Here is a 27,137-nt window from a genome sequence, read left to right as displayed (position 1 = left end):
CCCATCTGAAGTCAATATCATCAGCACAACTCCAGCTTATTTATTTATTTTTGGCCACACCATGTGGTCTATGAGATCTTATTTTCCCAACTAGGGAGCAAATCTGCACCCCCTGCATTGGAAGTGCAGAGTCTTGGCCGCTGGGCTGCGAGGGAAGGCCAGCACAGTTCCAGTTTAGAGATGAGGATGCTGAGGCACAGAGCGGCTGAGTGGCTTCCCCAGGTCACACAGTCAGGCAGAGAGCAGGGTTTCAGTGTGGGCCAGCTGCCTCCAGAGGCCACCCTCTCACCCAGTCCAGTGCCACGACCGGCCACCCAGGCCAGGGGCACCTAGGGCCCATGCACATGTCTGGGCGCAGGGCCTGCCCTGGGGTAAGTACTCAGTGGTGTCACTGGCCCCACAAGGAGGAACCAAGCACCCTCTGGGCCCCTTGGTGTCACTGCCTGATTGTCAGTTTGGCTGCTCAGGGGACCGCAGCACAGGACCAAGGCTCTCCCAGGGTGACACAAGCTTCCAGGAGTAAGTAGCACAGCATCGGGCTCCACAGCGCTCCTGTCCCCTGCCACAGCCAGCGAGGACTGCAGTGCTGCAAGAGGGACCCTCATTTACTGAGCACCCACGGCATGCCTGGCACTCAATGAGTGTCTGGGGCAGGTGCTAATGGCCCCATCTTACAGATGCAGAAACTGAGGCTCGGAGGTGCTAAGTAGCCTGATGGCGGTCACACAGCCAGCTGGTGGGTCTGTAATCCAGGTCTGTGTCGAGAGCCTCCCTTGGGCAGAGGAAGAAAAGGCTCCAGTCGCTGGGTTTCTGTTAGCCCCACCCCCTGCAGCCCATCCCCACTTCTGGGAAGACCCCAAGTCCTACACCAACCACATCAGTCCTCCTGTATCCAGCCCTTGCTTCTGAAGCCCCATCACTGTGGAGACCATGGCTAGCACACCCCTGGGAAGTCCTCTCCAAACCCTTCTACCATGGTGGGGGCAATTTTTTGCACCCCCACTCCTTTGTCCCATGGTCTCTCTCCTTGGATAAAATAAGAATCCATGAGTCTGTATTGAGAGCAAATGTAATAAAATTAAATCCAAGCAGCAAGGAACGTGCCCAAGTCCTATCTCTGCACAGAGGCTGCAACACTTCACCTCTCCCAGGCTCCAGGAACAGGATCATAAAAACAGGGGTATGGAGGAGTCTGGTGCTCCCCATGGCCCACTTAGGCCCTTCTGGGTCACCCTTGGCAAGCCCCTCACCCCACACACAGCCCCAGCCCCATGGCAGGCACCGGTTACCCTGTGCCAGCTGCAAGCTCCACCGTCTGCCCAGCCAGTGCCTCCGTGCAGGGCCAGGGGCAGGAAGCCACAAGCTCATGCCAGGAGCTTCTGAGCGCAAGGGAGCAGTCAGGACCGTGGAGAGCTCCCGGCCCAAGCACTCAGGGAGTGAGGAGACTGAAGGCAGCCTGAGCCACGGAGTCTAGAACCCTACAAGCCAGCACATCCCCTTCCACATTCTTCCCAGAGAAACTCGCACACGGGCGCAAGGAGATACGCCCAAAGATGATCACTGCAGCACTGTTTGAAACAGTGAAAACATGGAAACTACCTAAATATTTTCCAAAGGAAGATTGGAATATTATGTAGCTAAGATATATAAAACAGCTCTCATGACAAAACCCTGAAAATGCAAAGCTGACTGATAAAGCAAGGTGCACCACTCTCTGTCCCTTTCATGTGGAAATTAAAGGCCATATATAGTACAATGTCTTATATATGGACACACACATAGATACGAGCAAAAGCTCCAAGAGGGCAGGAGATTTTCTGTTGTACACACTACCATCTCCCCAGTGCCTGGCACACACTAGTTCTCCATAAATGCTTGCTGAATGACTAAGACAAGAAGGGACCCCAGCCCCTGCAGGGTGTGGGCACCTCAAGGGAGACAGGGATGGAACAAGACTGAGGGCTCCATAGGAGGGCTCCCAGGCATGATCTCTGTTTTATTTCTTGGAAATAATCAGAAGCCAATATGGCAACATGTAAATGCTTGGTAAATGTGCACCTCAGGACCCAAGGCAGACCAGACGTGCACACACAGTGACAGAGAAGGCAGCCTAGTCCCCACACGTGCCGCCCCAAGCCTCTGTTCATCCACAACACGGGGCCACCTGGCCACTCCCGGGCCGGAGGCCTCCACGGGACGCTGCAGGGAAGGCACATGGGGCCGCCCTCCCACGGCCTGCCCTCCCGGTTCTGAAATTCCGCCTCCCGCTGAGGACAGGCTCTCTCCTGGCCAGCCCTCCCCTGGCGCTGGAACCCTGCACCTCCGCCAGGCTCCACACACCTGCCCTGACTTAAACGTGCTGTGGAAGTTCCACTAGTGAAACCTGACACGGGTTTCCTGTTGTATTTTGTGGTCCCTGCGCCCTTTCTATTTGTGGTCTGGTGACCTTTCCTGGTATTCTTTGGGTCCAGCTGATATATCTGTGTTAGTGTCTGCCTCCCACTGCGCTCCTAATGCCCCAGGGGACGTGGGTTACACAGTCTGATCACTGTCTGACTCACCAGGCTTAGCTCCCTTCTTTTCTGGGCACCTCCCTGCCCCCACGGGATGGGACTCTCTCTACTCCACCCACCTGAATAAGTCCTCCCCACTCTCTCCAAGCAGCCCCCAGACCCCCTGCCTTCAGGGCCCGCCAACTTGTGGACAACCTTGGTGGCCCAGAGAAGGCAGAAAGAAGGGGCCTCCCCCCAGAGTGGCCTGCTTCTGCCCAGGCTCACCCAGGTATTGGGAAGCTGAGGACCTGGGCTCCCCTGTGCCTCTGCAGCGCCGTCCGACACATCCTCCAGGCTTGGGAATCCTCTCACCGCCCCCTCTTCCTTCCTTATCTCACTCACCAGGAGGCCCGCCCCTGCCAGGAAGCAGCTAAACAGCCAGCCCATAGGCAGTGGGCAGCGAGGTGACTGAGACATGTACCGTGCCCACAGATCCCGGGGGACTTAGCACCTGTGCCCTCCTGCTCTAGCACCCAGAGCCCGGGGGTGCCATTCCACAAGCCAGGCTGCTCTCTCATCCCAAACAGCACCCCGGGCTCTGGGCTCCAGACTAGGCTGGGCAAAAACCCCTCCAGGGAGTCGAGAAACTTCCCTGCAGCCCAACAGCACAGGAGCCCAGGGACACTGGGCTCGTCTCCTCTCTCTGTCTCTCCCTTTCTTTTTCTGGCCTTTCAAATTTAAAATTGGAGAAAAACAATGAGAGACCAATGCTAGGAAATCAAGTGGAAAAAAATCTACATTAAGGCAAAATGTGAAGGCAGCAAATTACAACACAGAGAAAACGGGGGTTGTTAAACAACCCAAGGAGGGGGTCCCCTCCTCAGCTTCCCTGGGTTCCTGGCAGAGAGAGAGGTAAGGGGAAAGGCAGGAGGGAGGCTGGGGGAGACCCTGGACTATATGGGGTCACACAGTCACACACACACAGACATACACACACAGACACACACGGAGTTCTTCCCCCCAGCCCCCCTTCTCTCTTCTCCCCCGCCCTCTCCAAAGTCAGACCCCCTCCCTACACCTGCTCTCAGGAGAGGGAGCTCTTCAGAGGCATCAGTGACCAACACCGTGTTGCTTTTGCTTTCAACCAGGAACGAAGCCCTGGTCTAAGGAAACGGAGCCGTGCAGCAGATTCCAGGAAGCGGAGCTGTGGCTGAAAGGGCATCTGAGGTCCGGGAGACGTCCAGGCCCTGGAGAAGTCCCCTAACCCGTGGCTGTCCAGGGGGGCTGGGGCTGGGGGCGGGCAGCGAGGGGCAGCTCTGGCTCCAGCCAGGGCTCGAGGGCTCTCCGGGGCAGGGGACGGGGGGTGAGCCTGGCTCACGGCCAGCACCCCTTTCTGCTCCCACTGCCAGCCCTTCTCCCCACCATCCAGTGTCCACTCCAGCCCCCTTCCTCTCACAGTGTGTGTGTGTGTGTGTGTGCGCGTGAGTGCACGCGTGTGCATGTGTACAAGTGGCATGCAAGGCCCACATCTCCCCCTCAGGTCTGGTCCCAACAAAACCCGCCGTCTGACCACATCAGGCCTTCCTCTGCAGAGGCCGCCCCCTTAGTCCACCTCCCTCGCTTATCTTACCTCCTCCCCGTCTGTCTCTGCTCCGGCCCTCACGGTGCCCAGCACACACGCTGCGCTTGCTCGCGACAGGCCATGACCCACGCTTGCCAGATGAATGGGCCACCGAGCACCCGACTACAGGGATGGGAGGGCCAGCGGGGCAGGAGCTGCTGGCACCAGCCTGGGGGTGGAGGCACTGCAGGAATCTGAAGTGGCCACCTGCTCAAACCTGCCCACTTCCTCTAGGAACCTCCCTGACCCCTGCAGCCCACTGTGACCTCCCCTCTGAGCACCACCTGGTCAAACGGAGTGCCCGGATATCTACGTGTCTACTGGCACTGGGCAGCCGCATTGTGCCAGGCTCTGGGCTGCAAAGGTCATCCAGGCACAGGGCCTGCCCTGTAGTACGCACTGCCAAGTTCCAAGCCCATGTGGGCGTCAGGCACACTGGGACCTCTCTCTCAGTCCTGCCTTCTGCTGGGAATTTGCCTATCCACCTAGATGCAAATTCCTTGTTATGAGTGCTCAAGAAATGCATGTGCAGAAGAACAAGTGGAGAAGTATAAGATAGCTGTGCAAACTGGCAGGGCTCCAAAGGTCCAGGACCAAAGACAGCTGGGCCAGTAGAGAGGGCCGGGGAGGGCAGGGCAACTCCAGCCTGAAGGGACACAGTGGGCTCACTAGGAGAGATTTGGCTGGAGCCAGGAAGACCCAGGTACCAAGGGAGAATGAAGGGGGCACAGTCACCCCGCTTTCCCACCTGCAGGGTCCCCATGATGCACCCCACCAAAGGTCCATACAAAGTATGGCTCTCACACCTGCTCTCAGCTTCCTCTTCCCCGCCATTGTGAGACAAAAGGGAAGTCCACTCTGCTGCTTCCTGGCTGTGTGACTGCTCTTTTTGGGGTTTGCCTGTTTTCGGCTGTGCTGGGTCTTTATTGCGGTGCACAGGGTCAGTGGTTGCGGTGTGTGGGCATAGTCGCCCCAAGGCATGTGGGATCTTGGTTTCCCAACCAGGAATCGAACCTGTGTCCCCTGCACTGGAGGGCAGATTCTTAGCCACTGGACCACCAGGGAAGACCTTGGCTGTGTGACTTCGGACAAGTTACTTAGCCTCTCTGAGCATCAAGCTTACCATCGGTAACATAGGGCAGGACTTGAAAAAACTCCGCCTGGTGGGGCTAGAGTGAGGGTCAAATGGTATTTGTGAAAGCCTGGGTCAGCCTCCGGGAGCCAAAGCCTCTGGGGAGTGAGCAAGTCCTAGTGGGGGTGAGGCTGCAAAGGCAAGGGCCAGGGACCTCGTCAGGACGTCCCGTCAGGACCCAGGGCTGTGAGGATGCTCTGGGGGCCAGAGACACCAGACGACACTGACCACTGTCTCCAGGGACAGAACCTGCTGGGCAGAATCCGCGGCCCGAGCCTAGAGGCCCAGGGCCTCTGTCCAAGGCAGGATACACATCCCTCCTTTCCCAAACACTCTCAGTTCATCTCCCCACCTCGCCCATACACGTGGTAACACACACCCTCACAAAGTCACAAACCACACATCACTGCCACCCCACACAAGATCACAGCAACACAAGCTCACACAGTAACCACACCGCCTCACACAACCACACTCACCACACCCAACCTCCGCAAGTCACACCCTACACACAGCCACAGACCCAGACACACAGGTTAGCTGCCCATACCTCCTTGGAGCCACCAGCCAAGCCTTAGCACCATCAACACCTCACCTTTGCTACCAGTGCACGGGGGCCTGGCTGGGGGTGCCGGCAGGGGCTGGGGTGGCCCCTGGGGGAGGGGGACAGCAACTGTCTCCCAGTAACTACCTGCCCGGCCGCCTCAGTGCCCGGCTCTGGGAGAAACCCGCATCTTCCTTCTGCAAGCAGGCCATCCACTCACGCCCACCTGCCCCTGGGGAGACCCGGGCTGGACCTGCGGGTGCAGGGTCACCGCCATCAGAGAGCCAGCGTGTTGTGACACGGGGGCCGAGGCTGGGCACAGACAGGCCCTCGTCCCACGTCTGGCCCCTACGTGATGACGAGAGCCAAGTCACCCAGCCTCTCCGAACCTCTCTGAACCTCTGAATCTGTAAAATGGGACGGCATGCTCACCACCCTCCAGACACGTCGGGGGTGTTGTGAGGATTAAAGGGATCACCCATGGACAGCCTGGCCCCTGGGGGGATATTTTGGGGACTGGGAAGAGGCGGGCTGCGGGAGGACCAGCCAGGGCAGCTGTGGGGCTCAGAGCCCTCGAGCTGAGCGCTGCCGCCCCCTCCCTGGGAGGCTGCTGGGCAGCAAGGGCTGTTCAGAGCTGCATTATTCATGGTGCGCAGCTCTGAGCAGAGGGAAATTTGCTGAGTGATCGACCTAATATCTTAACACAAACCCATTTAGGCAAAACACCTTTGAAGCGAGAAAAGCTGGGAGAAAAAAGATAGAGAGAGGGAGAAGGAAGCGAAGGTGTTTGGAGGCAGGAGGTAGAGGGGGGAACTGTGGGGGAAGGCACGGGGAGGTGTCTGGTTCCAGCCCCAGCCAGCTCCAGGCCACCTGCCGGGAGACCCCTGCCCCAACCCAGTCCCCTAGGGCCCACCTTCCTCTACTCTCAGTGGCCATCCTGGGCATTCTTCTTGTTTTGTATACAATAATAATTAATTTTTTAATATTTATGTATCTGGCCGTGTTCTTTGGAAGGAATGATGCTAAAGCTGAAACTCCAGTACTTTGGCCACCTCATGCGAAGAGTTGACTCATTGGAAAAGACTCTGATGCTGGGAGGGATTGGGGGCAGGAGGAGAAGGGGACGACAGAGGATGAGATGGCTGGATGGCATCACTGACTCGATGGACGTGAGTCTGGGTGAACTCTGGGAGTTGGTGATGGACAGGGAGGCCTGGGGTGCTGCGATTCATGGGGTCACAAAGAGTCGGAAATGACTGAGCGACTGAACTGAACTGAACAAAGTCTCAGTTGCGGCACGCAGGATCTAGTTCCCTGACCAGAGATCAAACCCGGGGCCCCCTACTTTGGGAGCATGGAATCGTAGCCACTGGACCACCAGGGAAGTCCCCAGCTATTCTGAGTTCCTAATACTGAGTAATTCCCCAGTATTCCTCAGCTGAGGGAATCCCACCGACTTCTCAGAGTTGGTTCAGAGAGGAAAAGGAGTCTGCCCAAGCTTCACACGGCAAGTTGGGCTGGTCAGCAGTCAGACCCAGCACTGCTGAGCAGTAGTTCAGAGTCCTCCGCTGAAAAACCCCTTTCAGAACAAGACCCCCAGCTCCAGCGATACGCCTGAAGGGTGAAGTCACAGAGCAGCTTTTCAGCCGCTTCTCTGGCCTCACAACTCCCTACTCCACAGCGAGACCACTTTCTCCGAGGCAACTTGAACGTCCCTACCCTGGAGCCTTGGCTGGTCCCCCTGCAGGAAAATCCCCCGTCTGCTTTCCCGCCTGCCCAGCCCTGCCTCGGAGCTCCGCTTCTCCACCGCTCCCCCACGAAGCACCCCAGATGCTCCCGCAGTGGGGATGTGCTACCGCCCACCCAGGCTCTCACCACACCCCTCTCCCCTGGAGCCTGCCATCCTCTGCCTAGGCTTCTGGTTTAGTAACGCCTGCGCTTTAAGGCCTGAGGGCTGGAGCCAGGTTGCCTGAGTTCAGATCCTGCTCTGCTGCTTCTTAGCTGTGACTCTGGACAAGTTACTCACCTCTCAGCTTCGTCTCCTCATAGTAAAGCATGAAGAAAAACTGAATTAATATATGTAACAGTGCCCGGCACACAGCTACTCGATAAACGTTTGCTCTTGTAACACTTGATCGTTTTCTCCATCAGCCCATAAACCCCTTCAAGGGCAGACTGTTTTTATCTTTCCTTACTCCCTGGTTTCCAGCACAGCAGGTGTTCAGGGTTGGTTGAACCGACTCTAGTTTCTGGCAATGTTGTCTGCCTGGCCTCTTCACCCCAGACCCCTTGGGAAGAGGAGCCGGCTCTGGGCTGGTGGTGGGGACACCTGTTGAGAGGCAGGGCATGCAGAAGATGACCTCTGGCCAGCTCCAGCCCGGTAGCCGGGCCTGCGGTTTGGCGGGAGAGCAACAGGAGGCTGCAGACTGGGATGAAATATTTAGGAGCCCACATCCCCAGGAAGTGGAAACTGACAAGCAAAATGAAATGTTGAGATGTAATTACCCAGGCAGGCCAAGCATGTCTCCCCGCCGGCGGCGGGCCCTCCCAAGGTGCCCCAAGCAGGCACTGGGTAATGAAGTCCTCCTGGACCTTCCCACACCAGCCCTCGCCCCCTCCCCAACAGGAGCCTGACTCGGGCTCTTCAAGCCGACCCTTCTGATGGCAGAACAGCAGGATGTGGAAGGAACGGGGGGCTGAGCCCAGCCTCAGCTCTGGATGTACCCCGGGTGAGGCTCCAGCTTCCTCAGCCAAAAAACAGGGCTGCTGACCCCTCGACTGGGAAGAAGGACAGACAGTGGGTGTGAGTGTGCCCCCGAGACTGGCCATGGTAGAGGGGTGTGGCGAGGACAGAGCAGACCCCAGCCAGCCCTATGGACCATCAGAGGCTCTCCTTAGGCTCTGAGCTGCCTGTGACTCGGGTTAGCAAGAGCTCATGGACAAAGGTCAGGGCCAGAGGCCCAGATGTGGCCCTGAGCTGGAGAAGTGCTCAACCCACCACCCCCAAAACCTGTCCCAGGCTCTCCTGATGATGTTGAGGAAAAGCTTGGAGCCCCATAGCCTGCGAGCTTGCTTGGCCAGATCTGGGAGTGGGGAGACAGGGACCAGGGAGGGATGGGAAGGGGACTCCAAGCCTGGATCCCGGGAGCAGCCCTTAAGGGGGTCTCAGGAGGGCACCTGGGGAGGGGATGTGGGGATGGGTGCTCGGCTGATCTTGCCCTCTCTGAGGAACACCAGAGCTGGGGCAGAGGACTCAACAGTCTACTGATTTTTCTCAATAGGCCTTTGGGGCTAGACATTTTTCAGAGTAAGAGATGGTCCCGTGTTGCAATACAAAAGGACATCCTGGGGCTCTGGGCACTAAGTATGAGAGGGGACTTGAGCCACTTTGATATTTACACTGACATTTAAATGCACCCCAGGCACTCTGGCCTGGGTGGGACTGCCTACAGTTGAGAGTCCTTTCTAAAATCTAAACCAGAGCCCAGAGAGGCTCGTGACCTGCTCAGGGCAGTCACAGAGATGCCATCCCAACCCCTCTCCAGGCTGGCTCCATGCCCCGGGGACAGGTCCAGCCTCACCTGAGGCAGCAGCCAGCTGACCTCTCAGGCTCGAATCCCCTGTGCCCCATCCCTGACTCCTGTGGACACCACCTGACCAGACCAGAGCCCCAGGCCAGCATGACAACCTCAGCCTGCCCAGCCCGATCACCCACCACCCCACCAAAGCCCATCCCACCCCAGCACGCCCTTCCCGCCCACCTTCACTGGCTCTCACCTCACCTCCCTCGGGTCCCGAAGCCCTGCGGCCTCATCTTTCACACTCCCTGCCTCCAACAGGACCTGCAGTTCCCAACACCAGACTGTCCCCTCTGCTTTATGCCCAGTTTCCCTTCCCAGACTCCTTCAAGTCAGCTCCTGTCAGTTCTTGAAGATTCAGCTCAGGTCTCCTCCTCCAGGAAGTCTTCGTAGGTGTCCCCAGGCTCCTTCTCTGCTGGGTGCCCGTAACCATCCCAATAACTCAGGTACTGCATGTAGCACAGGGAAGGAAAACTTTTGGACTAGATGCCTCCAGGGAGTGGCCACTGCCGGGCACACTTCCTGGCCCACTGCTGGGCCCACTGCTGAGCACAGAGCATCCACTGATTCAGCAATGACTTACTAAGGTCCTCCCAGTGCTCGGTGCTGCCCTGGATGCTGTGGGGACAGCCATGAATAGGACAGATGAGAATCCTGCCCTTGTGAAGCTGACTTCCGTCTATGAATTAGACCACAGCCGCTGAAGAATGAATGAATGAATGTACAAATGAGCAAACGGACTAACTAGGAGCTGGCCTATGTGCAAAAGGCCTCGTACCCCGTCTTCAGCTCCTGCCCCTCTGCCCTCCTTTCCCTGGCTCCCCACCCAGTCCCCTGCCCCCTCCCCTCACACACACGAGTCCATGGCCCGCGCATTCTGGCAACACTGTTCAGTCATGCAATGTCTGCACCTGTTCTCTCATTAGCCCCTCCCAATCAGCCCATGACTTAGACGCTGTGACCATTATACAGAGGAGGAAACCGAGCCCCATAAGCCAGAGCCTGGTCCCATATGCCTCCCTTTCTCCATCCCATCTGCTCCCTCTCCCCTGCCTTTGTGTGTGTCTCTCTCCCAGTTTCTAGGGTGTCTGGCGAGTTGCCACCTCTCTCTGAGCCTGTTTCCCCATCTTAAAACAGGGCAGGCAGAGCGGTTTTGAGAGATGGGAACAGAGCCTGTTCCCCTCCCCTCACCCCACCCACAGCCCCTACTGCGTCCCACCCACCCGCTCTATCCCCTTCCCCATCCCTCCCTCCTCTCTCCTCTCACTTGTCACTTTGTCCTGCTTCTTCCCCCATCCCAAGGCCTCCCTTGAGCCCCAAGACATCTGCAAGATGGTTGTTAGCTTTCCTCTGGCTCATTAAAAATGAGAATTTGCATAGAATATCCATATGATCACTCTGTCTACAGCAAAACGGGGCACAGATGTAACACACCATGAGAGTCAGGGAGAACGAGGAGGATGGTCACAAGGGGTGGGGGAGCAGCCAACCAGGAAAAGGCCAAGTGCTCACCCTTGGGGTCTGAGGCCACAGAGGCAGTCCCTCACCCCTCCAGCCCTTTCTTGGCCTTTCTGATGGCTAATCCACCTATTTTTGTCATACAATAACCAGCACAGTAAGGAATGCAATTACCCCCATTTTACAGATGGAGAAACTTAGAGTCAAAGAATGGTGGCTTCTCCAGACACACGGCAAGTCCATGGTAGGCCTGAGGGTCAGCTTTGTCTGCCGTGAGGCGGTCCACCCACCTTATTGTCAGGAATGCAGCCCCCTCCTTACTCTCAGAAGGAAGGCATCATGAAGAACCAAGTTTAGTCACCCAGCTCCCCTACCCAGAGCACCCAGCTGCTCCTCTGGGACAGGCCCACGGTTCTTCAAGGCTCTCCTCTTACCAGTCGCTCTTCAAGGAAGCTCCCCTTCTCCCTTCCCCCAGTTACCTTTCTGTACCCCCCACCCCACCCCACCCCACCCCCCAACCCTGTACAATAACAATTTGGCCAGATGCAAAGATTTTTGGAAACAACTGCTTCCAAACCTCATCCCAGCTATATAACTGCATTCAGATCTGCGTCATCACAAAAAGGAGTCACAGCAATGCCCAGAAATAAACATATTTGGCTAAAAGATGAGTTTATAACAAAACTGAGGGGAAGGGACCAGCACTTTACAGATGAGACTCCGAGCAGCATCCAGGGATTGGCCATTCTTGGGGACCAGAGCCAACCAGGGCTTCCCCCAGGTCTGGTGCTGGCGCTGTCCGTGGTGCTGAATCCAGGGGCACCTGGGCCATTCTCCTCCCCTCTGCCCACACACAACCTGGGAGCAAGATGTGCGGGCTAGTGCTTCACAACATACCCTAGACCTTTCTCTTCTCACCACTGCCACTTCTTGGTCATCACGTCTCGCCTGGAGGACAGCAGTATCCTCCTCACTGGCCTTCTTGCCTCAGGCCCACAGTCTCTTCCCTACACAATGGTCAGAGGAATCCTAGTAAACCCAAGCCCATCCACATCTCTTCTCTGCTCACAGCCCTCCCACAGCTCCCATCTCACTCAAATCAAAAGCCAAACACCTCAGAGAGGCCAGGAGGCCCCCCATGATCTTCCCCTCCTCTTCCACTTCTCTGCCCCTCACTCACTCTGCTCTTGCTGCTTGGCTATCCTCCAAGTACCAGGAAGGCTCTCAGGGCCTTTGCACTTGTGAGTAGCCCTCCCTGGGGCACTCTTCCCACACATCTCTGCGTGGCTCACTCCCTCACTGTATTTAGGGCTCTGCCCAAAGTTCACCTCTGCAGAAAAGCCTTCCTTGACCACCCCCTTCCCCTTCCTGCCCCCTCTGTCTACTTATGTGGCTTTCTTCTTCTTTATGGCAATGCCCATCAGTTCTTATCTGAAAGTCTATTATATGGTGAAGCCTTTGCTTGTTTACAATAAGTTGCCTCTATCCCTGTCCCCAAACGTGAGTTCATAAGATCAGGGATCCTCATCTCTTGAGTCCACTGCTATATCGCCCATGTCCTGGCTCAATGCCCAGCACACAGTAGGGTCTCAATAAATGTCTTTCCAGCAAATGAATAAATTACTGCATAGAAATGAGGGGTTAGAGGGCTGAAGAAGTGCCCCCCCTGCCCCCCTCGCCAGCCACATCCCCACAGAGCAGGCTCTATGATCTGGAGGCCTGGACTCCCTTCTTCTGAGTCCTCGAAAACCCCAGGAGCCCGAGGGAAGCCATCACTAAAAAGAGGATGCGTTCCTCCTGACCTCCAGGCCCTGTGACACCCACTTTTAGACAGAGCCCCTCGTAGGCTCATCCACAGCCACATGTGACTCAGTAACTCCCGTCACACTCACATTCCGCATCACAGAAGCTGCTCCCCCACCCCCCACTCCTTCCCTGGTCCTTAGAGAACCTCTGGCCTGTGTGTTTTGAGGGGCAGGGTCGTCCTCTGAGGTCCGTCCATCTGAATGACCCAGCAGTGCTTCCTGGGAGAAGCTGGATGAGACATCATTGAAAGGACGGCCCCTCCCTCCTTCCTTCCCTTGGGCTCTGGAGTCACACAGACCTGAATGCAAAGCTCTGTCTCTGACACACTGCGAAGGCCAGCCTGCAGGCAGCCTGGGCCTCGGCCACTTCCTCAATGAAACAGGGACAATTCTCAGGGTGTCTTTGTAGGGGCTGGGGCCAGGGCCCAGCAGCTGCAGTGGGTGTGGTTAATGAAATGCTCCCTGGAAAATTGCATATTAAAATGCAAGGAGGTCCAGCAGGCTTCACACAGGCCAGGCTGCGCTGGCTGAGGGGCCGGCACAGGAGGCAGACCCTGGGGCTCAGAGGCTCTGGGAAGAGGGCCGGGTGGATGACACAGGGTAACAAGGGGAAGAAATAGCTGCAGACATCCCTCTGTGTGTCCACAACATGCATGTGCCCGCTGAAGAAGGTGTACAGCCCCTGCCTGGTCTCACGAAGAACTGGAAAGCTCAGGGAGGGGCAGTGACTTGTCTAAGGTCACACAGGAGTAGGGGGTGACGCTGAGACCAGAGCCCTCCTGGGACACTCAGCAGCCCCTGAAGAGGAGCCTCGGGACAGGAGGGAAGGAAGCCATGAGCTCACAGTGTCCCAGGGCTGCAGGGAAATGGGGGCTAGGGCTTGCTTTGATGATACCCCTAAGGAGCCCAGAGTAGGGGGCTGGGAGTTAACTGGGACCTCAGATAGGAAAACAGGCTCAACCTCAGTAGTCAGCAAGGAGGTCAAGAGGGCTTTCTGGAAGTCAAGGCCCAAACTGGGTCAGTTCAGTTCAGTTCAATCACTCAGTCGTGTCTGACTCTTTGCAACCCCATGAATCGCAGCACGCCAGGCCTCCCTGTCCATCACCAACTCCCGCAGTTCACTCACACTCATGTCCATCAAGTCAGAGATGCCATCCAGCCATCTCATCCTCTGTCATCCCCTTTTCCTCCTGCCCCCAATCCCTCCCAGCATCAGAGTCTTTTCCAATAAGTCAACTCTTCACATGAGGTGGCCAAAGTACTGGAGTTTCAGCTTTAGCATCATTCCTTCCAAAGAACACCCAGGACTGATCTTTAGAATGGACTGGTTGGATCTCCTTGCAGTCCAAGGGACTCTCAAGAGAAGACTCAGTTCAAAAGCATCAATTCTGGGTGGGGACAGGGAAAAGTCAATGCCTTTGCCACCTGCTCTTTAACAAAGGGGAAAAAGTCAGAAGGGATCCCTAAACATGGGAGCCTGGAAGGACAGAACCCAGCGCGCTCCCAGTGCAGAGGCTCAGAGAAAGGGAGGAGGAAGAAACAAGGGCAGGAAATGAACTCAAAGACAGTGGGGTTCAGACCAGGCTGAGAGATTCACTCGTCAAAAGGCTCAGAGGTAACACAACCAAAGAGGCCAAATGAGCTAAGGAAACAGGTGCTGTGTGTGTGGCTACCCTGTGGGCTCAGGTCTGGGCCCGAGAACACAGGCAGAGCGGAAGCCAGAGGCCAACCTGGTGATACCCAGACCCCCACGTGGTGAGGACGGAAAAACCAAGAGAGGTGGAGGAGGCCCAAACTGGGGGTCTCCTCTGCCACATCACCTTCACATGGGGATGAAGCTGAGGCTCAGAGATGTACACAGCCACCCAAAGGCAGGGCCAGGACTGGAACCGGGACCCGCTCTGCAATCCCCACTCCGGTGAATAATCGCAATGGCAGCAACTCCAGCAGCTCAGTGCTCAGAGCTCAGTTCGCGGCCCCAATGGCACCAGCGCTTTATGTACATTAACTCATTTAATGCTCATGGCCAGCCAGAAGGGAAGTGCTATTAACTTTCCCGTTGAATGAGGTGGAAACTGAGGCCCAGAGCCCCTAAGTGACTGCTCAAGGTGGCATGGTTCATGGTGGCTCTTAAGCCCCCCACCCTACCGCACCATCTGGGGAAGATGGCATGAAGAAGGCCAAAGCCACGAAGGGGCTGCAACCAGCGAAGGGAAACGTTAGACCCAGAAGAAATCTTCAAACGTTCCACAGAAAAGGCTAGTGAAAGAAAAAGTTGCTTCCTGTCAAGGGACAGGGAGGCCTGGTGTCCTGCAGTCCATGGGGTCGCAAAGAGTTGGACACGACTGAGTGAATGAACTGAACTGTCCAAGAGGGAAGGGGTGCAAAGTTGGAGCGAAAAGGGCTCGGCATCTACCATCTCCTTCCTCCTGCCAATCCCATCAAGGTTAGAGGCGAACTCGGGTGGGAGCATGTCCCCGTCGTGAAAAGTCAGGGCAAACACATCAGAGATGAGTCAGAGAGAGAGAGGAGAGGTGGCTTGGTGACACCCAACCCACAGGACTCACAAAATCAAGAGGTGCCAGCCTCGCACCAAAGGCCAGAGGGCAGAGAAATTAAAGTGGACAGGCGAAGTCCCCACGGCGGCCAGGCAGCTCAGGGTTTATCCTCATAGCAGGACAGAGACTGACGTGGCCATCATACAGCAGTCACACTGGTGCCAGCACCTTGCCAATCTCCCAGGAGGCCAGGAGACACAGCTGGCACATGGGAGGCCGCGTGGCTCAGAGCTGGGTGCCCAAGCCAAGTCCACTTAACTTCCACCCACAGTATGGTGACGGGCAGAAGACACAACTGGTCTGAGGTTTGGGGCAACCTGGTTGATAAGCAAGAATGGTGGGAACTGGCTCCAAAGAAGGGCCCGCCCCACTCCCACATCCTTGGAAAATGCATGGTCTGTGGGCAGGGGACGCTGGGCCCCAGCTGCAGGTCCCTGGGCAGCGAGGCTAAGTTCTACCCCCAGGAAGATGCTACCAGCCATCATATACACCAACCCAAAAAGCCAGTGGCAGGACCCCTCCCTGCCTCCAGCTCCCCTCAACCTCGGCTAATCTCAACCACATTTCACCTGAGTGAGAAGGTCACATGCTCCAGGCTCTGTCTCCGTGCAATTGGCCCCAATCCCTGAACCAAAAGGCCAAGCCTGAAGTGCCCCCATGATGAGCCTTTACTTACAAGAAGGATGCCTGGAGCCAGAGACCTCGGACTAGGGGCACCCAGCCTGCCGGCTGTCAGAGCCAACCCTGCAGGTGAGCTGACATGCCGCTCCTGTTACAGATGAGAGACGGAGGCCCCGGAAGGGCAGTGACCTGCCTGAGAGCACAGGGCTGCTCTTCTGTTCATCCTACAAACATCTGCGGAGGCCCCGCCGTGTGTGAGGGAGGGCAAGGCGCACACAGCCAAGGAGGGAGGGGTCCTACCCTTCCCCGGCCTCAAGGGGCCCAGCCAAGTAGGAGAAATTCAGCAGGCACTGGGGCAGGGGTGACTGGGGTTCCCAGGAGGCCAGCGGGATCCCGGGAAGATCACAGGCCTGCGTGGGTCAGCAAGTCTGCAGGGAACCTTGGCTCACAGCTGCCACGATGGGCAGAGAAGACTCCCCAGGGCCCTAAGGAATTTGGACATGGCAAGTGGACACACCAACTCCAAGGGCCAAAAAAATTGTTAAAGGCAAGGTTGGCCTGAAAGAAACCGCTCAGCTCCGCCTCACATGGGTCCCCATTCCACGGTCACTAGGACCAGGCCAGGCCCCTCACTGGGGTCCCATCTGTCTGCTCCCTCCTCCTCCAGGCCCCTGCTCACGCTGTTCCCCCACCTGGCACGCCCCCTTCTTCCTCCCCACTTATCCAAGCGTGCGAGCCCCCTGCGACCCTGGAATTTATCTCTTCACCGCCACACACGCATCATCACATCCCTTCATTCACTTATTCAACCAGAGTCTCCCCGGCCCCTCCTGCAGGAGGGCAGGGTGCCAGGTCTGACTGGGCACTGCTCTTCCCACACTTGCTGGGAGCCGGCAGGGCCCACAGCCTCTCTCCTCTCCTTGCACGGGGGCTGAGTACCCAGCAGATGTGAAATAGATCCATGAAGTCCAGGCCAGCGGGGAGACTCGAGCAGGGTCTGGAAGGCTGAGTCTTCCTATTCCTGTCCTCCGGGGAAGGCATCAGGCCACGATGAAGCATCCCAAGGCAGGCGCTGCAGTGGGAAGGATTTCTGTCCTCGGTGGGTCAGGATAGGGTTGGGGGTAGCTGGAGCGCAGAGGGGAGGAAAGGGTCCCAGGGCAGCCTGACCCCAGAAGCCCGTGCTCTGTCAGCCTCCGTCTGCCTTTCTGTGGACTGGGAGAGCAACCTTTCAGGCCTGGATAGGAAGAAGGGCTTACGAAGGGAGTAGCTGGCTGAATTTCAGGATCAATCACCCATCCCACCAACATTTACTGAGTGAATGCTGTGCCAGGGAGTGTGCTAGACGCTGGGGAGGCACCAGAGAACAAAACAGGCAAAAAAAAAAAGCTCTGCCGTCGCGGACCATAAACAGATAAAAGTGTACTTGTCAAGTGCTATCAAGAAAAACAGGGGACTTCCCTGGTGGTCCAGTGGTTGAGAGTCTGGCTTGCAATGCAGGGGACATGGGTTCAATCCCTGGTCAGGGAACCAGGATCCCACATGCTGCAGGGCAGCTAAGCCCGTGAGCCAAAGCCAGAGTCCATGCTTCGCAACTAAAGATCTCCCATGACACAGTGAAGATCCCGCGTGCCAGGACTAAGACCCAACACAGGCAAATGAAAGAAAGAAAGAAAGAAGACAAAGAATGAGTCTTTAAGAAAAAAACAAAAATGGAGCAGGAAAGAGGGAACAGAGAGTTTTGAGCTGGGGACACGCTGGGACACAGAGGCCCCCCTGAAGCGCGCAGCTGAGAAGGCAGCCAAGTGCCCTGAGGAGGAGGACACCTCGACCGCCGGGGACAGAGCTTTCCGGGCCGAGGGAGCAGCCAGTGCAAAGGCCCTGAGGCCAGCCTGTGCCTGGAGTGTCAGAGGGGCCGCGAGGAGGCTGCGGTGACGGCAGGAGAGACTGGAAGCAGAGCGGAAGGAGACAAGGTCTGGGCGGGGCGGGGTGGGCAGCAGAAAGGCGAGCAGGCACTTCCAGTGGCCTCCCCTTGGGGGTTCTGGATCTTGGGGGTGCCCTGGGGCAAACCTCCTCTCTACTCTCCCAGAAAAATGAGCCGCACCAGGTCCCCCCAGCCCCCAGGCAGCACAGCTCTTTCCAGGTGGCCAAGCTCTTCCCTTAGCCCCTCAGACCCTCCGTTTACAGCCTGAGAAGCTGAGTCTAGAGATGTCGCAGAGCCAGAGGGAAGAGGTGCCCCAGCCCTGGGACTCCAGCTGCCAGCCCTGCCAGCCAGCCGCGCGGACAGGGGCCATCTAAATGCAGGTCCGACGCTCCGCCCGGGGAGCTGGAGCTGGAGGTCAGAGCAGTAACAGCTTGACGCACCCGCGTCTCCGGAATACCAATGGGGGACACGGGGACACAGCAGGGAGCCGAGGCTTTAGAATTTTCCACCGTGCGAGGGACAAGGCATCCTCCTAAGGCCCCCACGCCTCCTCCTGCCACACTCAGGAAAGCCATCTCCTTCCCACTGTAGGAGCACAGGCCTAGATGTGCCCAGGGAGCAGGAATCACTGGTACTCGCTGGAGTACCAGGCTCCCCAGGGGACCCCACGGAGAGGCTCCTGCCGAGAGCTGACCTGTGTCCCCCCGTCCCATGCGCCAGAGAAAGGGCGGCCAGGCTGGATGCATTCCCCTCCTGCTACCCGCCAGCTGCGTAGCCTCAGGAGAGTCACTTAACCTCTCTGAGCCTCAGTATGGCCCTCCATAGAATGGCGTTGTCCTGAAAGATAAATGAGCTATGAAGCCCATAAAACAGGGTCTGGTTCACAGCGGGGCTTCGTACATGTCACCTATTAATCACCCCCTCACCTGTCACCCACACAGGAGCCTTGGGCTCTGACACTCCACTTCCCCATGACCTTAGACAGGCTCCTCGACTTTCCTGAGCCTCGGTTGTCCTCATCTGTGAAATGGAGCACCAGCACAAGTAAACAGGCTCACACAGGCCCCTGCAGATACAGAAAAGCTGTGGGGGCACAGAGGTTTACACTCCAGAACCCACCGCCTTGGAGCACCAGGGACAGAGGTGGGGGGCACCGAGGGCGGGGCCCCCCCGCCACCCCCTCTAGCCTGCGTCCCCCTCCGGGGTGACTCACACGGTCTCTGCATACCTCATCCCAGGACTGGTTGTTGCCACTCAACTCATCCTCGGGCAGCCTCCACCTGGCAGAGAGGGGGGAGCCCTGAAGCGAGAAGGGCTTCACCCCGCACACAGAGGGGGCACCCACCCACACCTCACACAGGGCCTGCTATCAGGGCAGGCCCACCAGGCACAAGCCCAGAGATCACCTAGTGTACCACACACACACACACACACACACACGTCCTGCCCTGGCTGCCTCGGGGCTCGTTCTGCTGCCCTCTTGCCACCAGACCAGCTCTCCTTCAAGAACCAGGCTGGCCTGGGCTCCCATGGTCTTGTCCCTTATCCTGTCCCTGGACACAGCCTGCAGCCCCCTGCAGGGCCCAGCACGGCCCCCTCAAGCCTTCCAACACTCCCAGGCCTCCCCCGAATGCCTAGCACCAGGGAGGACCCCTAATGATAACCCTCTGATGTGAGCTCCTGAGTGCCCATTTCCATGGGCCAGGAGCACATTTAATTCTGATAACTGGTTTTATCCCATTTTGCAGATGAGGAAATCAAAACCAAGAACTGCTGATCGTATGGCCAGTGAGTGGCCTAGGTAGAGCCCAGGTCTGCCTGTTACGGCTGCTCTCCTAACCACACGCTGCTACCGCCGTGTGGGGGAGGCGGATAGCCTGGGGTGGGGGCACCAGATCTGACAGCCTGGCTCCAAGTTGCTCCAGCACCTCGCTGTATGAGCCTGGGCAAGCACCTCACCCCTCTGAGCCTCGGCGTCCTCACCTGCGAAAGAGGACAAAACACCAGGCCCAGAAGGCTGTCACCAGGATCCGTGCAACGAGCGTGCCTGCCACAGGGCCCTGGCTGGCTCAGGGCAGAGTCCGCACGACAGTGACTGGGGCAGGAGGGCACTTCGATGGAGACCAGGAAGTGTGGCATCGGGGCTTTCTCCAAGGCCTCTGCCAAAGGCCCCATCAGGGCTGGGTGCTCAGGAGTGCCCCGCCCAGATGGCAGAGCTGGCTTCAAACCCAGCTCCTCCATATTCTGGCTATGTGGTCTTGGCAAAGCCACCTACCCTCTCTGGCCTCAGTTTTCTCATCTATGAAATGGACATAATTATGCTCCCTGCAGGACCCAGAGCCCAGCACACGGTTGGCGCCCAGGGCTTGCTGGCCCAGCTCCGGCCAGCACCCTCAGCCTGCCCCACCACTCCACTCTCTGGCACGCCTCTGAGCAACTCAAAGATGATTTATACTTCAGAGGACAAATCAATACAATATACAGCCAGAGACATCTTTAATCTCTCACAGGGATTAGGCTACAAGGTACAGCGGCCCCTTTCTGCTGGCCGCTCAATTCTGATTTCAATTTGGGCTGCTGAAGCGCGGCTTTTTCTCCCCTTTTCTTTTCACTCACTAAAGACAGTTCTCCAAATCAAATTTCATTTGGCAGGCAGGGCAGGGAGACCCACTGGAGCTGTGGGGGTCTGTGGACGGAGGAGGTCCGGCCCGGTGGGAAGCCAGATCTTTGGTGGCGGGATGGAGTGCAGGGGGCAGGGGGCACTGTGAAGGCGCAGCTGTGGCCCTGAGCTCTTATTTTTCTAGAAGTCCTTTACAAAATCTTAAGCAGACTTTCTATTTTCTAGAAAGTACTCAATGCTTGATTAGATGCTCACAGAAACTTCAGACAATAGCCTTAGCTTCAGCTAAAACCCAATGCGCAGACCTCACCCCAATCCCAAGCCTCTCCTACAACAACACGTGTCCCTCCAGGCCAAAGGTGTGTGTATGTATGTGTGTGACTATCATACCCCCACCCCTGCACAGGGCTGGTCCACACGGGGCTCAGTTTATGCAGCTGGGAAATGGGCAGAAGACAGAGTGACAAAAATACGACACAGTTAAAGCCTGTAAGTCCTGAGCCGCTCTCCCGGGTTCACATCCTTTCTCCACCTCCAACTTGCTCTGTGACCTGTCGCCAGTTATTATGTGGTCTCTGTCTCTCTGTGCCTCAGCTTTCTCCCCTGTGCAATGGGGGTACCTACTTCACCAGGTAGGGTGGATGACTCAGGACACTGGATATAAATGGGGTCTCAGCATGTGCAGGGGCATAGAGAGGGCCATGTGAGTCCAGGGGTTGTCTTCCCGGTCCCTCTGGACACTAAGATTCTGGACCTCTGTCCCTCCCTGTCCAGCACCTCTGTCCCCAAATCTGACCAAGGCTGCAGCTGAAACAGCCCGTGGGCTTGCTTGGGAAAGGATTTAAGCCGTCAAGGAGGAGAGGAGCCTGCCGGGGAGGATGGATGGAGCCAGGGCAGAGAGGAGCCCAAGTCTAAGCAAAGGAACCAAGGACTGGCGGGCCCTCAGAGGGAGGGGCTGGGGACTGGAGTCTGATGTTGCCCAGCCTGCCTGCAGGTGGGAGTGGGCTCTATCCACCCCGACTTCCTGCCGCGGGGGCCCAGCTGCTGGAGCGGAGGGCGGGGGCGCGGGGGCCCGGAGCCACAGCCATCCGTCAGCCCTGCCCCACTTCCACCACCCTGCCGCCCTCTCCGCCAGGTTACAACCACCCGCGGGCTTCGGCTGTACAATTAAAGGGGCTTATCCGAGATTTATAGCAGGATTATACCCGCAGGGTGTTACCGACGCCCGCCTCTGGACACTCTGCGGTCCTTAGGAGAAGCAATTAGAGTCCCGGGGTTATCCGGGTATAAATATATAGATGCCATCCCCAAGGTCGAGGGCTCCACAGCGAGCTATTTAGTGACAGGGCCTTGGGAGAGGAGGCAGAGGGGCTCCCTCTGCGGGGGTGAGGGGTGTCTCCCAGGAGGGGAGGGGACCCCTCCTGCTTTCCTCCACGCCCCATGCACGAGGGGAGCCGTCCCTCTAGCCCACTGCCCTGAGTCAGCCAACCCAGCAGGAGCCCCCAACCCAGGGGCCAGTCTGCTGCCCTGGATGCACCCCCCACCGCTGTCCCACATGGCTGCCCTCCCCGGCAGGGCCATCGGAAAGGCCGGCTCAGAGGCCCAAGTGTGGGCCTGCCGGAGCTAACCCTGTCTTAGCCCCTCATTACTCGCTGATAACTAAAACCTTTATCACTTTGAAGACAGCAATTTGGGAGGGCAGGGAGCTCCGTGGGGGAAGGGGGGCTGGCGGTAAGTGGGGAGGATCTGAGGACAGCAAGCCACTGTCCCATCATCCCCCCAGATGCCACCCACTGAGGCCACACAGCCCCACCCACGGCACCTGCCTCTCACCCAAGCAGACGGCTCAGTTGTAAGGAGTCGTCTGAATTCTCAGTCCTGCGAACAAACCCTTGCTCCCAGGATGGCCCTGGCTCCTGGGTCCCTGAGACCCCCGTGAACAAGGCCCCCCTCCATGCCCATCTCCTTCCCCTCCTCTCTGCCCAAGAACAGGGTCCCGTGCCCGGAATACAGACGGTTCCTCCATCTGCCTGGCCGTGTCCACAGGAGCCATTCGTGCCCACCCCCCACCTCCAGGAGCCACCCAGCCGCCCGCCAACAAGGCCACAGGCTCAGGCCCATGAGGGGGGCCCCAGGGCAGGAGGAGAGCACACGGCAGGACCCGGAGCGGCCCCCGCAGGGACAGCCCCGCCCCGGCCCTGAGCGGGAGCCCGCGGGCAGACTCACCGTCCTCTCGGGACTTCTGCATGAAGGCCTCCACGCCGCTCTCGCCGTAGCTGCCCTCCGAGGCCAGCGTGGACACGTAGTTCCACTTGAGGGCGCGCACGATGTCCACCATGGCCTGGGCCTGGTGCGTGTCCGAGGGGACCACCCGGGAGAAGAAGTCGTACCGGCTGTTGTCACTCAGGTCGGGAGCTGTGGAGGCGTAGCTGATCTGGGGGATCTGGGGGGCGAGAGGGGCCGCTGATGGGGGTGGCTGGCACCCAACCCTGCCCGGCCAGTGTCAGCCCCTACACCTCAACCGGCCTCCCGCCTGGGGACCGTCCCGGCCCTTCCCACGGGCATGGCCTCCTCTCGACCCAGGGGAGCCCTCTTGACGTGGGATGAGCAGGTCCCAGCCCCACCCAACAGAGGAGGAAACCGAGGCTGAGAGTTGGGCCAGCTGTTGGTCAGCCCTGCCCCGGCTCTGCTCAGGGTCCCGATGCCTGCCCCCCACCTCTCGCTCAGCTCCCTGATCCTGCGTCTCCCCAGATACCCCCCAACTCCCAGCAGGAGTGAGGCTGGCACCAGGGTGAGACGGGAGTGGCTGATACGCATCAAGCCCTCCTCCTCCAGAAAGTCTTCCAAATAATTTGCCTCAACCAAGTCCTGGGGCTGGTGGGCCCTCTGTCACCCACACATACACACCCCAGAGCCATCGTGGATAGCACACACACGCGTACACACACACACACACACACCCCGGGAGCCTCTGGGGGCCTCAGCTGACAAAGAGCTGGGAGATCCCAGCTGGGGAGCAGCCCCGGCTGGGTGAGCGTTGGCCCGGGGATGCAGCGGGGACCCAAGGGCTTCTCCAGTCCAGCCCCTGCCCCCCAGGAGCCTTCCACGTCCTCACAGCTCCCTCTGGGCCCTGGCTCCTTCCTCCCGCCCAGCTCAGAGGGCACAGAGCCCAGCTCCAGCTCCCCCTGCCCCCTCCCCACCCAGGATGGACTCCTGGGAGGCCAGAGGGAGTGGAGCCTCTCTCCACAGCCTGGGACCCAGAGCCCCTGGGGGCAGGGCTGGCCCAGGGCCACAGCCACTCCCGCAGACTTGGACCTCATGGTCCTCGCCCAGCTCCCCCCAGTCACAGGGTGCCTTCCTGCCCCCAGGCTTCCCACCTGGCCCCCCAGGCAAAGGTGGGACCCGGAGGCCCGAAGCCGCCCTTCCTCCACGGTGGACATCCAGCATCCACAGGGACTGGACGGGGCTGCGTGCACTCTCCCGAGCCCCCCTCCACCTCTGCTCACTGCCCTGTGCTCTCCTCACAGGGTCCTCGCCTGCACCCAGCTCCCAGGGCCTGCCAGTGGCCGCCGCTGTCCACCCCCTGGCTTGGTCCACACCAGCACGTACCCTTCCTGTGTCCCCTCTGCCCTGCTCTCAACTGGCCACAGTGACAGGCTGAAAGGTGGGCATACCAATCTGGGCAGATGTCGCGTCCAAGACTGATCCCCGAGGGAATCATTAAGACTCAAGCCTGGCTGGAAGAACCTCACGGCCAGAACTGTAGTCTGCATGGCAACTGGGGATGGGAAAATATTCCAGAACAGGAGGACTCGAGGAGCCCCCTGCACATGGGTTTGCCCACCTGGCCTCTGCCTAGGGGTGCCCATCCCCAGGGACAGTGGGGGTCCAGCTTCCACGGCGGAATATCCTCAGATTGCCCTGAAACTCCGCAGCACAGCGCTGCCTCCCTGGAGAGTGCAGGGGCCGGGGGCGGGGTTGGAGGAGACACACCACCCTACACGCTCTGCATTTTTCCCATGTTATTGCTGGTTGGTCGCTCAGTCACATCCGACTCTTTGTGACCCCCGTGGACCGCAGCCCACCAGGCTCCTCTGTCCACAGGATTTTCCAGGCAAGAGTATTGAAATGGGTTGCCATCTCCTACTCCAATTTTCCGTGTGGAACCGTGCAAATACAGCACGTGTTTAGAAAGCAAACCCCATTGGAATGGTCCGGAGCACACGGGTCCCTCTGCCTGCCTGAGTCAGCAGAGTCTGAAAACTGGCCGAGTCCTCGCGGCCCTAGAGAACACTTAGCATGAATGCAGCACTCCCTACAAGGTGGACTCTGGCTGGACACTTGATGATTAATTCAGAAAGTATCATTATTTTTAAGGTCTGACGATGGCGTTAGAGCTGTGGTTGCTTGGTTGGTTTTTAAGAGTCCCTAGCTCTTAGCACGGTTTCCCAGCCTCAGCACTATTAATGCTTGTGGAGGGAAGCGGGCCGCGATGCTTTGCTGGGAGGCTGCCCCATGCACCGTAGGGTGTCGAGCAGCACCCCTGTCCCCTATCCACTGATGCCAATAGCTCGTTCTCCCCCAGTAACAACCAGAAACGTCTCGCGACGTTGCCAAATGTCCCCTGGGGGCAGAACTGTCCCAGTTGAGACCCACTGTTTCAGGGGCATGTACTAAAACACTTAGGGATGGCATGACGTGACGAAGCCTGGGATTTCCTTCAAAAGAACCGAGGCAGGACACGTGGAAGAAGAAATGACGCTGGCCGAGAGCTGACGGCTGTCCGGTGACGCGGGCGTGGTGGAAGCACACCGCCCTGCTCGCTGTGCTTGTGTGCGCGTCGGAAATGGCCGCATTTAACATTTTTGGACAATAAAACAGAACAAAATAAACGTCACCCCAGGGTCATCGCTCTGGAGAGACGCGCCCTGAATCTGGAGCTGACAGCAGAGACGCGGGGCCAGCACAGCAGGTCCCCGAGAGAGGACGGAGCTTTGTTTGTTCGCCAGCTCACCTCTGCCGGCCCTGATCACACACCCAGAAACGCACTTGCCTCCTAATTAGAAGCAGCTTGTCTCCTGCTTTTGATGTTTTCTCCCAACACGGGGCTGGGGCTGGAGTCAACGGCGCCTGCCCAGAGGAGGGCCAGAGCGGCTCGCAGGAGGCTCAGCCCCGCTTCCAACCCCCTCCCCTCTCCCCCTGGCTGGGCACTCGGCCTGGGCCAGGCCAGTGGGCGGGCAGGCGGCTGTCCAGGTGCCAGGACTCAGAGCCTCCCCCAGGGGGCCCCGGCCCTGTCCCTGCACACACACTGCCTCCCACAAAGGGTGGAGGACCAAGGGTGGGGTCCCCGCAGGGTGTGTGTGCCAGCCTGCAGGAGGGCGAAGGGCCCCTGATCTGCCCGTGAGCCTCCTGAGAGCCTGGAATAGGGAACCTGCACTGAGAAGATGGGGTAGAGACAGCATCCCAACCAGGGTCCAGGGATAGCATCCTCTTACACGTGGTCCCCTCTGCCAGCTCCTCCTGCCGCCCCCACAAGCTCCCTCCCTTGGCTGCAGACCCTCCTGAGGGTCCCAGGAGGATGGGTTCAAGCAGCAATTTGGGAGCTAAAGTGCTCAGGTTCAAATCCCAGGTGTGGGAAACCTGGGTGCAGGTAACGTCACCTCTCTGGACCTCAGTTTCCTCAGCTGCAAAATGAAAATAATTCCAATCCCTTTCTCCTGAGGTTGTGAGGGGCACATGCGGGAATTCACGGGAGAAACCCAGGCAGCGCCTGGTGGGCAGTCAGCACTCGAGTGTCGGCGCTGATGAGGGCAGTCGTCCGTCCCCTTGCCCTTCCTCGGGACAGCACCCTCTCTGACTGCTTCTTACCCCAGACTGTCCCCGGGCCTCCCCCCAACCCCTAGCTCTCTCTCTCTCTCTCTTTCTCTCTCTCTCTCAAGGTCACAGAGTTACCATTGTGCTTAGTGGGGAGACCTCCTGGGACTGGCTGGCCCTCCAAGCCCTCTCCCTCTCGCCCCCACCCCAGCCTGGAGTTGGGTGGCAAAAGCAAGGAGCCCCCCATGGGCAGGGGCCTGTGACAACTTGGCCCAGTGGACTTCTGGCGTCTCCTCAGCTCTCATCGCCCTGCAGCTGGTGTGTGCAAAGTCGCTTCGGTTGCATCCAACTCTTTGTGACCCTGTGGACTCTAGCCCACTAGACTCCTCTGTCCATGGGATTCCCCAGGCAGGAATGCTGGAGTGGATTTCCACGTCCTTCTCTGGGGGATCTTCCTGGCGCAGGGATCACACCTCCTCGAGTCTCCTGCACCCATAGGTGGTTCCATTACCTCTAGCACCACCTGGGGAGCCCTGCCCTGCACCCTCTGCGCACACTCCTCTCCTTCAAGACAGCCACGCCCGCCCCACCGCCAGCGTTTCCCTCTCCCTGGCCCCCTCCTCCTCTCACCTAACACCCTGTGCACCTACTGTGTGTTGAGCACTGTCCTAGCCACTGGGGACGGCACACCCTCCTGTCTCACCCTCCTGGGGCAAGAGTCAGCCAGAAGCCAGGTTTCAGCAGCAGCTGACAACTACGGCCATCCTACCCTGGGGCCATTTGTCCACCTGTTTCTCCCTCCTCTCTGCCTGTCTTCCTCTGCCCACAAAGCCCATGACCTCATCTCCCCACATCCAAATCTTCCTAGTGCATCAAGGCCCAGCTCGTGTCACCTCCTCCGGGCAGCCCCCCAGGAGCCCTCATCCTCCAGGCAGCCCTCTCAGACCTCACACAGCGCCGAGCCCTGTGAGCA

At 58.4% G+C, this 27,137-nt stretch overlaps 1 protein-coding gene across 1 annotated transcript in view; it reads right to left on the bottom strand.

Annotated features, from left to right (window-relative positions):
• GRM4 (glutamate metabotropic receptor 4) overlaps positions 1-27,137 on the bottom strand; it is a 107,192-nt gene that overhangs the window by 40,911 nt on the left and 39,144 nt on the right. Inside the window, exon 3 of the mRNA XM_044931201.2 lies at positions 22,577-22,793. Coding sequence (XP_044787136.1) covers positions 22,577-22,793 — 217 coding nt within the window. The remainder of the gene's footprint in view (positions 1-22,576; positions 22,794-27,137) is intronic.

Source organism: Bubalus bubalis, chromosome 2, assembly GCF_019923935.1.
Source record: "Bubalus bubalis isolate 160015118507 breed Murrah chromosome 2, NDDB_SH_1, whole genome shotgun sequence".
Taxonomy (NCBI): Eukaryota; Metazoa; Chordata; class Mammalia; order Artiodactyla; family Bovidae; genus Bubalus; species Bubalus bubalis.
Note: the sequence above shows the minus strand (reverse complement) of the source record. Positions and strands in the feature narration are given on the sequence as shown.